General features: G+C 45.1%; 1 protein-coding gene across 2 annotated transcripts in view; it reads right to left on the minus strand.

The window, feature by feature from the left end:
- The window catches only part of MID1 (midline 1), a 177,470-nt gene that overhangs the window by 10,172 nt on the left and 155,265 nt on the right, over window positions 1-12,033 (minus strand). Inside the window, exon 8 of one of the 2 annotated variants that reach the window (XM_082865238.1) lies at window positions 1,253-1,501. In XM_082865238.1, coding sequence (XP_082721364.1) covers window positions 1,253-1,501 — 249 coding nt within the window. Of the gene's footprint in view, window positions 1-1,252; window positions 1,523-12,033 lie in introns of both variants that reach the window. The other variant, XM_082865239.1, reaches the window with a different exon arrangement.

Raw genomic sequence — 12,033 nt, forward strand, 5'->3', positions numbered from 1 at the left:
TTGACTTGGCTAAACAATTCAATGCACTGTAGGACTTGTACACCTAAGAGTTTAACAAACTATAGCCCGCAGGCCAGATTCAGCCCACTGCCTGTGTCAATAAAGTTTTGACGAAGCACGGCCATGCCGTGCTTTTTGCACGACAGAGTTGAATACCTGTGACCAAGACCATCTGACCTGCACAGCCCCAAATAGTTACTATTTGGCACATTACAGAAAAAGTTTACCGACCTCTTGTGCGTAAGCTAATAACATCTGGTCAATGACTGCATGTCTAGACATAGAAGATGACATTACCTGTCTATATGAAATGAATACATTATGTTTGGTAAAACCGGCGAATTACAAACAAGATGCCTCTTAGATCTACTCTATAGAATTAACCTCAGTATAGGTATATACTCATTTTTTTTCTTAGTTACTCTCTGAGGACGTTTTCTTCTTTACCAGGAGGAACACGGAGAGGAGAAATTAGCTTACGTTTAAGAGTTACGTACCTTAAACACGTATACCTGGGATAAAGTTACTTGACTACTGAAATCAAGGATTTAGCTTAAATGAGGGTTCCTCTTAAAAAGTAGTTCCTGTTGGCTGGCAACCCTACAACGCGCTGCGATATTGACACACTCCAAGTGACTTTCTCTTGGGAGGTCTTCTACAGAGAAATACCACATTGTACAGCATAATATTTCTAGCTCAGAAGGATGTAAAGAAAGATGAGCATAAAATAAAACACAGGTGGGCAGAGAGGGGGAGATGACAGTGTTACAAGATGCACGTACCGCCTGGCTCGCCCTGTGTTGTAGGGGCCATCCTGAGGACTGTGGGACGTTTCCCGTCATCCCTGGCCTCTAACCACTAGACACCAGTAACATCCATCCCAGCTGTGACAACCAAAAATGACTCCAGACGTGGCTCAGTGTCCCTCGGGGGACCAGAATCACCTCTGAGTGCGAACCACAGGCCTGGACAGCTATCTGGAGTAAGAGAATTCCTGAAGAAAAGAGTTAGTAATTTGCTATTCCGCTATGGAGAAGAATACTGTCTGCCAGTTACAGCGCCCCGACTCTGTGTCAGGCTTGGAACCGAGAGGAATCTGATGCAAAACCCACGATCGCACACTGGCTCTTTGCTTGCTTTCTGAGGCTGTCAGCGACACCCGCGACCGAGAAAAGGAAAAGAAGGGGCGCTAGAGGCAGCTGAAAGGAGAGCAGGTGAGACACGACAGCTCTGCTGAGCTGGCGGCACGTACTGTTTGTCTTCAACTTCCCAGGCTCGCTGCTGCGGCTGCCCGCCTGGTTGATGGCCTTGACGATGAAGATGTACTTGGTGCCGCTCTGCAGACCGTGGACGGTGTAGTGGTTCTGCTTGATGTTGGGCACGATCATCCAGCTATCGGCCGAGTTACACAGACCTGCAAAGCCAAGCAGACGTGATGGGTTCTTTGGTGCAAGCATGGGGTAGATCTGCATAATGTTAAGGTCGCAGGGTTTTCGGTTATCTGAACCACAAGTGGAGAGCTCTGTCACTTCTCAGGGAGGCCACCAGTCATCTCAAGGGCTCCGTCTCCTGCCTATAACTAGGATGGCAACCTGTAGTTATTATTATATGTTCCTGCTGTGTGCTCTAAGTGGAAAGACCGACTAAGGTGGTTATATTGCAAATCCCGTTCAGTGCGGCTAGGAGCAGCGAGGATTGTTCCGTCCAGGATCTTAAGCACCGTCTAGGTGCTCGACGTGTTACTAGGTGCCGTGGGACGAAAAGCAAGCAAGTAACCACGGATCCCTCCCCCAGTTCTCACGATGATGACCGTTCAGTGTTTGATCTCATCCATTTTGAGACTCACAGGAGGTGAGGGAGGGACCCGGGTCACGTATGAGAAACTGACTTCACTAACGCAGATGTAGTGGGTTGCATTTCTTGCCTCTCCTCCTTCCTCACCCTGCCCTGGATCCACGTCTAGGTGACTTTGCAGTTGCTCCTTCTAAAGACACGGGGTATAATTCTCTTACCCCGTAGCTTTGGATTTGGCCACGTGACCTGCTTTGGCCACTAGAATGAGGCTGAAACGGTAACGTGCCAGTGGCCAGAGGAGGCATTACAAGGCCTTGAGGGTTTGTTGCCCCGCTCGTGCCACTGCCACGGGGAGGACGTGCCCGATAATCTGCTCCTCTCATCGACTGCCCAGCCGATTTGGGAGTGAGGCCAGCAGAGACTGGCCAGCACCAGGGCAACTTCTGACAGGGGACCAAAGACAACGCTCGTTGGGGTTGTTTGTGACCCAGTACTCTCCTGGGCGTACTTCAGTGAGTCAGGACATGTGTCCCTAAGAGAACCCTGGAGTGGCAGCACCTGAGGGCAGCTCAGGGCCCAGGGTGGCTCTGAGCAAAGCATCAGTAGGGATTGTGACCAGCTGCATCCCTAGCATGGCTGGTTCCAAAGAGCAGGGCTGCACCCCGGCTGCATCCTGCAGGCTGTGGTTTGAGGGGCAGGCTGCGGATGTAGGAGGCTTTGGAAGAACAGGTAGGAAAGAGGAAGCCGTCTTGCTTTTCAGCTGGCTGATGCTGAAAGCATTTCTTTGGTGCTGGGCCCGACTCTCCTCTCCGCCCACCAATCTCCGCGCTAATCGAACCTTTCCCCAGCCCCCTGGTGACCGGGCTGTCGTGGCGTTTCCGGACTCTGGTGAATTTCCTTCACCAACTCTCGGCAGAGGGCTTGGGCCCCTCCACTTCCTGAGGGGCGCTCAACTTGCCTCCCCTTCTTCCCTTTCAGGGGATTTGCAAGTCAAAGGGTTAGTTCTTTTGAGGCAACTTACACCTTAACCATACGCCCAAGAAGCACGTCCCTTCATCTTTCTTTGCTCTTACCTCTTTGAGACTCTAATAAAACATTTCTGTAGAAAGAAACTCACAAACGCATATCCCTACTAACCCACAAATACCTGCACAGCATTTCAAGATGTTCACGGCCCCATGACAGCTGTTTCTGAATCCTACTAAATACCGTCTCCGACTTTTCAGGTCAACGTTGTTCACGGTAGTCTCACAGTTGAGACGAACGTGAAGATATCTTGTTAATTGTGAAAATTCACCTCCTACGATTTGTATCTGGGGTGCACGGTATTTGCAGGTGCACATCAGTGAGTCTTAAAATAAGCGCGCGTATATATAGTCATATACATGAAAAATCCTGTGAATTTTCTCTCACCTCTTTTCACTTCCATCTGTAAACATTTAAACCAGGAGGACTGCAAGAGTTGACAGAGCCGCCGTAAAGCAAGGAAATGATGTGAGACTCACAGAAGGGGTTGAGTGTGGTGCGCCTGTTTTCGGAGACATAACAGAGCAACTGAGGCGCCATCCCCCCAGCCCCAATTTCCCCCTGATTCTCTGGCCAGTTGTCACTCGTATTAGACCCGGGTGAGCATCCACAAATGGCTTAGTAGCGTGGGGCTCTCCCAATTCCATCTCTCCTTTGATACTTTCTTGCCTTCCCTTTTCCTTGAACACAGCAGTGACGAGCGCAACGCTTCCAGACGGTGCCGCAACCAGCTGTGGGCCCCAAGAAGCCTGTAACTCACTTTATTATTAGCATTTTTTTGAATTTTATTTTATTTTTTTATACAGCGGGTTCTGAATAGTTATCTATTTCATACGTATTAGTGTATCCACGTCAATCCCAATCTCCCGATTCATTCCACCACCCCCCCCCCCCCACCACCACCTCCACCTCCCGTGCTTTCCCCTCTTGGTGTCCATACGTTGGTTCTCTACACCTCTGTCTCTATTTCTGCCCTGCAGCCTGGTTCACCTGTACCATTTTTCTAGACGCCACATGTAAGCGTTAATATATGATATTTGTTTTTCTCTTTCCGACTTGCTCCACTCGGTATGACAGTCTCTAGGTCCATCCACGTCTCTGCAAATGACTCAGTTTTGTTCCTTTTTATGGCTGAGTAACACTCCATTGTACATATGTACCACAACTTCTTTATCCATTCGTCTGTCGATGGGCATTTAGGTTGCTTCCAGGACCTGGCTATTGTAAATAGTGCTGCAGTGAACATTGGGGTGCATGTGTCTTTTCGAATTATGGTTTTCTCTGGGTATGTGCCCAGTAGTGGGATTGCTGGATCATATGGTAATTCTAGTTTTAGTTTTTTGAGGAACCTCTATACTGTTCTCCATAGTGGCTGTATCAATTTACATTCCCACCCACAGTGCAAGAGGGTTCCCTTTTCGCCACACCCTCTCCAGCATTTATTGTTTGTAGATTTTCTGATGAAGCCCATTCTAACTGGTGTGAGGTGATACCTCATTGGAGTTTTGATTGGCATTTCTTTCATAATTAGTGACGTTGAGCTGCTTTTCATGTGCCTCCTGGCCACCTGTGTGTCTTCTTTGGAGAATAAGGTCTATGTAGGTCTTCTGCCCATTTTTTGATTGGGTTGTTTGTATTTTTTTGACACTGAGCTGAATGAGCTGTTTATATATATTTTAGAGATGAATCCTTTGTCCGTTAATTCGTCTGCAAATATTTTCTCCCATTCCGAGGGTTGTCGTTCCCGTTGCTGTGCCAAAGTTTCAGTAGGACCCATTTGTTTATTTTTGTTTTTATTTCCATTTCTCTAGGAGGTGGGTCTAGAAGGATCTTGCTGTGATTTATGTCATAGAGTGTTCTGCCTATGCCTTCCTCTACGAGTTTGATAGTGTCTGGTCTTATATTTAGGTCTTACATCCTTTTTGAGTTTATTTTTGTGTATGGTGTTAGGGAGTGTTCTACTTTCATTCTTTTACATGTAGCTCTCTAGTTTTCCCAGCACCACTTATTGAAGAGACTGTCTTTTCCCCATTGTATATTCTTGCCTCCTTTATCAAAGATAAGGTGACCATATGTGTGTGGGTTTATCTCTGGGCTTTCCCTCCTGTTGCATTGATCTATATTTCTGTTTTCGTGCCAGTATCATACTGTCTTGATTACTATAGCTCTGTAGTATAGTCTGAAGTCAGGGAGCCTGGTTGTTCGAGCTCCGTTTTTTCCCCTCAAAATTGCTTTGGCTATTTGGAGTCTTTGGTGTCTCCATACAAATTTTAAGATTTTTTGGTCCTAGTTCTGTAAAAAAAAAAAAAAAAAAAAAAAAAAAAAAAAAAAAAAAGCCATCGGTAATTTGACAGGGATTTCACTGAATCTGTAGATTGTTTTGGGAAGTATAGTCATTTTCACAATATTGATTCTTCCAATCCAAGAGCAGACGGTGTATCTCTCCATCTGTTTGTGTCATCTTTGCTTTCTTTCATCAGTGTCCTATAGTTTTCTGAGTATAGGTCTTTTACCTCCTTTGGTAGGTTTCTTCCTAGGTTTGTAATTCTTTTTGTTGCAGGGGCGAATGGGATTGTTTCCTTAATTCCTCTTTCTGATCTTTCGTTGCTGGTGTATAGGAATGCCAGAGATTTCTGTGCATTAATTTTGTATCCTGCAACTGTACGAAATTCATTCATTAGTTCTAGTAGTTTTCTGGTGGCATCTTTAGGACTGTCTATGTATAGTATCATGTCACCTGCAAACAGTGACAGTTTTACTTCTTCTTTTCTGATTTGGAGTCTTTTTATTTCTTTTTCTTCTCTGATTGCTATGGCTAAAACTTCCAAGACTATGTTGAATAAGAGTGGTGAGAGTGGACAGACTTGTCTTGTTCTCTTTGGTTTCTTCAGTGATCTCGTGGTTATTTAGTAGCGTAGTGTTTACCCTCCACGTGTGTGTGGCTTTTATGGGTTTTTTCCCCTGTAATTTATTTCTAATCTCATAGTGTTGTGGTTGGAAAAGATGCTTGATATGATTTCAATTTTCTTAAATTTACCAAGGCTTGATTTGTAACCCAAGATATGATCTGTCCTGGAGAATGTTCCATGTGCACTTCAGAATAAAGTGTATTCTGCCACTTTTGGGTGAAATGTTGTAAAAATATCAATTAAATCTAGCTGGTCTATTGTGTCATTTAGAGCTTGTGTTTGCTTGCTAATTTTCTGTCTGGATGATCTGTCCATTGGTGTGAGGTGTTAAGGGTCCGCCACTATCACTATGTTACCGTCAATTGCCTCTTTTATAGCTGTTAGCAGTTGCCTTACGTATTGAGGTGCTATGTTGGGTGAATATTTATTTATAATTGTTACATCTTCTTGGGTTGATCCCTTGATCATTATGTAGTATCCTTTCTTGTCTCTTGTAACATTCTTTCTTTTAAAGTCTATTTTGTCTGATATGAGCATTGCTGCTCCAGCTTTCTTTTGATTTCCATTTGCATGGAATATCTTTTTCCATCCCCTCACTTTCCGGCTGTATGTGTCCCTAGGTCTGAAGTGGGTCTCTTGTAGACAGCGTATATAAATATGGGTCTTGTTTTCGTATCCATTCAGTGAGCCTGTGTCTTTGGGTTGGAGCATTTAACCCATTCACTTTTAAGGTAATTATTGATATGTATGTTTCTATTACCATTTTCTTAATTGCTATGGGTTTGGTTTTGTAGGTCCTTTTCTTCTGTTGTGTCTCCCACTTAGAGAAGTTCCTTTAGCATGTGTTGCAGAGCTGGTTTGGTGGTGCTGAATTCTCTTAGCTTTTGCTTGTCTGTAAAGCTTTTGATTGCTCCACTGAATCTGAATGAGATCCTTGCCCGGTAGAGTAATCTTGGTTGTAGGTTCTTCCCTTTCAGCACTTTAAACATACCATGCCACTCCGTTCTGGCTTGCAGAGTTTCTGCTGAGAGATCAGCTGTTAACCTTACGGGAGTTCCCTTGTATGTTATTTGTCGTTCTTCCCTTGCTGCTTTCAGTAATTTTTCTTTGTCTTTAATTTTTGCCAGTTTGCTTACTATGTGTCTCGGCGTGTTTCTCCTTGGGCTCATCCTGCCTGGGACTCTGCGCTTCCTGGACTTGGGGGGGCTATTTCCTTTCCCATGTTAGGGAAGTTTTTTGACTCTAATCTCTTGACGTATTTTCTCTGGTCCCTTCTCTCTCTCTACTCCTTCTGGGACCCCTCTAATGGGAATGTTGGTGTGTATAATGTTGTCCCAGAGGTCTCTTAGGCAGTCTTCATTTCTTTTCATTCCTTTTTCTTTATTCTGTTCCGCGGCAGTGAATTCCACCATTCTGTCTTCCAGGTCACTTAATCCGTTCTTCTGCCTCAGTTATTCTGCTATTGATTCCTTCTAGCGTAGTTTTCCTTTCAGTTATTGTATTGTTCATCTCTGTTTGTTTGTTCTTTAAGTCTTCTAGGTCTTCGTGAAACATTTCTTGCATCTTCACTACCTTTGCCTCCATTCTTTTTCTGGAAGGTTGCCTGTCTCCACCTCATTTAGTTGTTTTTCCTGGGGTTTTATCTTGTTCCTTCATCTGGTACATAGCCCTCTGCCTTTTCATCTTGTCTTCTGTGAATGTGGTTTTTGTTCCACAGGCTGCAGGACTGTAGTTCTCCCTGCTTCCGTTGTCTGCCCTCTGGTGGATGAGGCTATCTCAGAGGCTTGTGCAAGCTTCCTGATGGGAGGGACTGGTGGTGGGTAGAGCTGGCTGTTGCTCTGGTGGGCAGAGAGCAGTAAAACTTTAATCTGCTTGTCGGCTGATGGGTGGGGCTGAGTTCACTCCCTGTTCGTTGTTTGGCCTGAGGTGACCCAGCAGTGGAGGCCACAGGCTCTTTCGTGGGGCTAAGGGCGGACTCTGGGAGGGCTCCTGCCAAGGAGCACTTCCCCGAACCTCTGCTGCCAGGGTCCCTGCGGAGAGCCACAGCCCCTCCCCGCCTCTGCAGGAGACCCTCCAACACCAGCAGGTAGGTCTGGTCCAGTCTCCTATGGGGTCACTGCTCCCTCCCCCCGGGTTCGGATGTGCACACTACCTTGTGTGTGCCCTCCAGGAGTGGAGTCTCTGTTTCCCCCAGTCCTGCAATCAAATACAGCTAGCCTCTGAAGTCCGATTCTCTGGGGATTCCTCCTCCCATTGTCAGACCCCTAGGTTGGGAAACCTGACGTGGGGCTCAGAAACTTCACTCCAGGGGTACTTATACCACTTCTGTGGTATAAGTGTTCTCCAGTCGTCTGTGAGCCACCCACCCAGGGGTTATGGGATTTGATTTCATTGTGATTGCAGCCCTCCCACTGTCTCACTCTAGCTTCTACTTTGTCTTAGGGATGTGGAGTATCTTTTCCAGTGAGTTCCAGTGTCTTCCTGTTGATGACCGTCCAGCAGTTAGTTGTGATTCAGGTGCTCTCGCAAGAGGGAGTGACCACACGTCCTTCCACTCTGCCATCTTCCCACCAAATCCAAATGTCTTTAAAACGAGCTTGGCGTGTGTGTATGGATGGAGTGGGTGGGATATATATGTTGTCAAGCAAGTCTTAACCGCAAACTTAATTTTTTTCCAATTTCTGTTTTCCCCCTTGCTTTGTCCAATATTCTTCTTCCATCCCTTAATGATCCCTCAGAATTATTTCACAACTTCCCCGTTACTTTCAACCTCAATGCACATCGCACCTGTTCCCCTTTCCCCAGCACAGGCTGGGCCTGTGCTTTGGGGAGCTACAGTGGGCCAGATGGTTTTTCCACTCTTCTCCTCTTTGTCCCACTCTCAGCACTCGAAATCCAGACGAGGGGCCTTGTGTGTCTCTCGGACATCTTTTTCTTCTCCCACTTGTAAGCTGTAGATTCTCCGCTCACTGCAGTGAGCTGCTTCTTTGACTCAGGGTTTCTCTGCTGCCTCATGCCAACTTTAGGATCCCCTCTGGCGTTGACCGCCTCTGTGCAGTATGGTGTGCTCACTCCCATGCTGGATCCTCTCATGTACAGCCTCATGAAAGCATGCTTTTTCTTACCCTCCTTGTCACTGCCCTCCCCCCCCCCCCCCCCACCGGGTGAAGCCTCTTCTTAATTGCCTGGCTGTCCAGTGGTTAAGACTCCGTGCTCCTACCGCAGGGGGCGCGGGTTCGATCCCTGGTCAGGGAACTTTTACTCCCAGTAGTGCCTCCCTGGGCAGATCCTGAGCAAACCCAGGTCCCGTCAGCACGGACGTAGCCCCACATTCTCCTGAAGCCCAAATCCCAGCGAGTACTCTGGAGCCTGAGCTCCTGCTGCCCGGAAGCTGGCCCTTCTAGTCCCAAAGCGGAAGCCCTGGCAGCGCGTGTAACTCACGTTAGATATTTAATAAGAGCATTACACTAGTAATAAAGCAACAGACACAGAAAACAAACTTACAGTTACCAAAGGCGAAGGGACAAATTGGGAGTTTGGGATGAACATATGCACACTATTCTATATGAAACAGATACTCAACAACCTCCTACTATATATAGCACAGGGACCGCTACTCAATATTCTGTGATAACCTATAAGGGAAAAGACTCTGAAAAAATATATGTATGTGTAACTAACTGAATCACTGTGCTGTGTACACCTGAAACTAACACGACATTGTAAATCAACTATACTCCAATAAAAAAATTAAGCAACAGAACAAAACGATGAGCTTTTCCACTGCCTAGGGCAATGCACTCATATTCCTAGACCTTTGTCAACAGCAGTCCGGCACAAATGCAAACAGTAACAGCATAATCAAATGAGAATCCTATCGATGTCACTGTGTTTACACTGTTCCTATTTAATTGCATATGTTACAGCGAAATGAGTATTGTGGTCAAAGAAAGCAAATGTAAAAATGTTTCAATAAACTTTACATCACTGTACAACCCCAAAGCTGGGTTTATTAAATGCGGTGGCGGAATGCTTTCAGCAACATCGTAGAGCAGATGTCTGAAATCGCTGCAGACTCCAACTTGGCTCACAATCCGAAGCCTTAACCCAACAGAAAAAGATTTAATATGTTTCAGAAAACTTTTCCAAACCAAAAGAGGGACGCTGGCCATCCTGATGAGTTTGCGAACAGGTCACTAATTAATTATTTTACTTGGATATTAAAAGAACAAAGTGTTTATGGAGTAGTAAAATTTGATTGGCTGTCTATCTTTACCCTGGGACAATCTGCTTTGATGAATGCTAACGCTAACTGCTTAGGCTTACCTTTATATTATTATCATGGCCAAGGTCATAACTGAGAGGTTGATTACAAACGCCAAGAAAGCAACATCGACCGTTCTCTTTCGGGGGTGCAGTTGGTGGGATGCCTCAGCGCACACCATTATTGCATTGCTAGTGTTGGTCTAGTGCCAGCACCACTTAACTTCTTGCCTATGGTGCCAAGCGCCAGACTTCTCTGCCTTGATACCCACCCCACTGTGCTGAGACCGTTGACCAGGTTTTATTCATTCATCGCTTTACGAAACATCCATATAACTGTCCTGACTGAAACCTCTACTTTTCTCTCAATTCGTTTCCAGTCATCTTGGAGGGAGTGCCAACACTCACCTTCTCCAATTCAGCTTGAAGTATTCAAACAAACAACAGTGCAACTTGGCAGGTGATCGGTTCATAATATACAATAATTGAGTTTTGTGACTTTGTACTGTTTCTCTCTCATTGACGAGGGGTCGGAAGCATCTCCCTACATAATGCCGCTCCTCACAAGATCCGAGCTACGTCTGGGACTTCAGAGCAACTGCCTGTCATCTTACCGTGAAACATTATGTATAAAACATTATGCAACACGGACGCCCTTCAGAGAGGCTGCACACCAGCTTCTCACACCCTTTGTTTCTTTGAACAGATTGGACGTAAGTGAACATTCTTTTCCTCCTTCTCAATCCACATAGTATATGTTTCATAACTTTCATGCATGTTTTCAAAATGACTAACGCAAATTAAATACAGATAATTACTTTGCCATGAAGGCTTGAAGACACGGATCTTTTGACTTTTGCCAAGAATAAAAATAATAGGCTGCTAGGAGAAGGAAGGCTCCAACTGAAGATGTGCAATGATGCATTCAAAGTAGTTCTGGAAAAAACTGTAAAATTGAATACATAGCTATTTCTCATAAGCAGTTCGTTAACATCTGTAGTCGTAAGCCTGTTCATAACAACGAAAAATAAAAAATTAACTGTCATTAAGAGTGTATGAATTTGATTAGAGAGAGTCCTTTTACAAGATTAAAAAGCTCCATAGATAGACAGTATCGAATTCTCCTTCACTAAAGTCACTTGAGGGCAATGAACTAGAATTTATTATGACAAGTGCAGGAACTGTGACCTAGGGACAGTAGCGTTTGTACTCTTAGCTCTTATCATTCGATAGAACATCTGCAAAGGATGGTCCTTTCAAACGGTGGGACAGAAGAACAAACAACATGCGAGGAAGGCCTTTCACGAGAAGACTGTATAAAATGCCATTATGTAGATAATCCGGGCAGACTGCATGACCGACCTTTAGGATACGACAAAAAATATAATGACGGGTGAGCCTAGGCTATATTTTTGTAGGAACAGTAACTTTGAATAGCTATGCGCTAACGCTGGCAAACACAGGGCTAAGACCTCTACTTTTAATGTCTCAGCCATGTGAGGTTAAAACATTACCTCTTCTTACAGATGAAGAAACAGAGGATGTTCAGTAATTTGCCCCAAATTATAGAGCTAGTGAGGTCCAAAGCTGGGATTCAAATCCAGATCTCCCTCAATCAATCACTACAACTCTGCGTAATAGTTAAGAAAAAAATTATCTATGGCCCAAAAGCACATCAAAAGATGCCCAACCTCGCTAATCATTAGAGAATTGCAAGTGAAAACCACAATGAGGTGTCACCTCACACTGGTCAGAATGGCCATCATCAAAAAATCTACAAATAAATAACAAACGCTGGAGGGGGTGTGGAGAAAAGGGAACCCTCCTGCACTGCTGGTGGGAATGTAAATTGGTGCAGCCACTATAGAGAACAGTATGGCGGTTCCTTAAAAAACTAAAACTAAAACGACCATATGACCCAGCCATCCCACTCCTGGGCATAGATCAGGAGAAAATCATAACTTGAAAAAAAACGTGCACCCCAGCGTTCAGTGCAGCACTGTTTACAATAGCACGGACATGGAAGCAAACCTAAACGTCC

Source organism: Leucopleurus acutus (assembly GCF_964270905.1).
Source record: "Leucopleurus acutus genome assembly, chromosome: X".
NCBI lineage: Eukaryota > Metazoa > Chordata > Mammalia > Artiodactyla > Delphinidae > Leucopleurus > Leucopleurus acutus.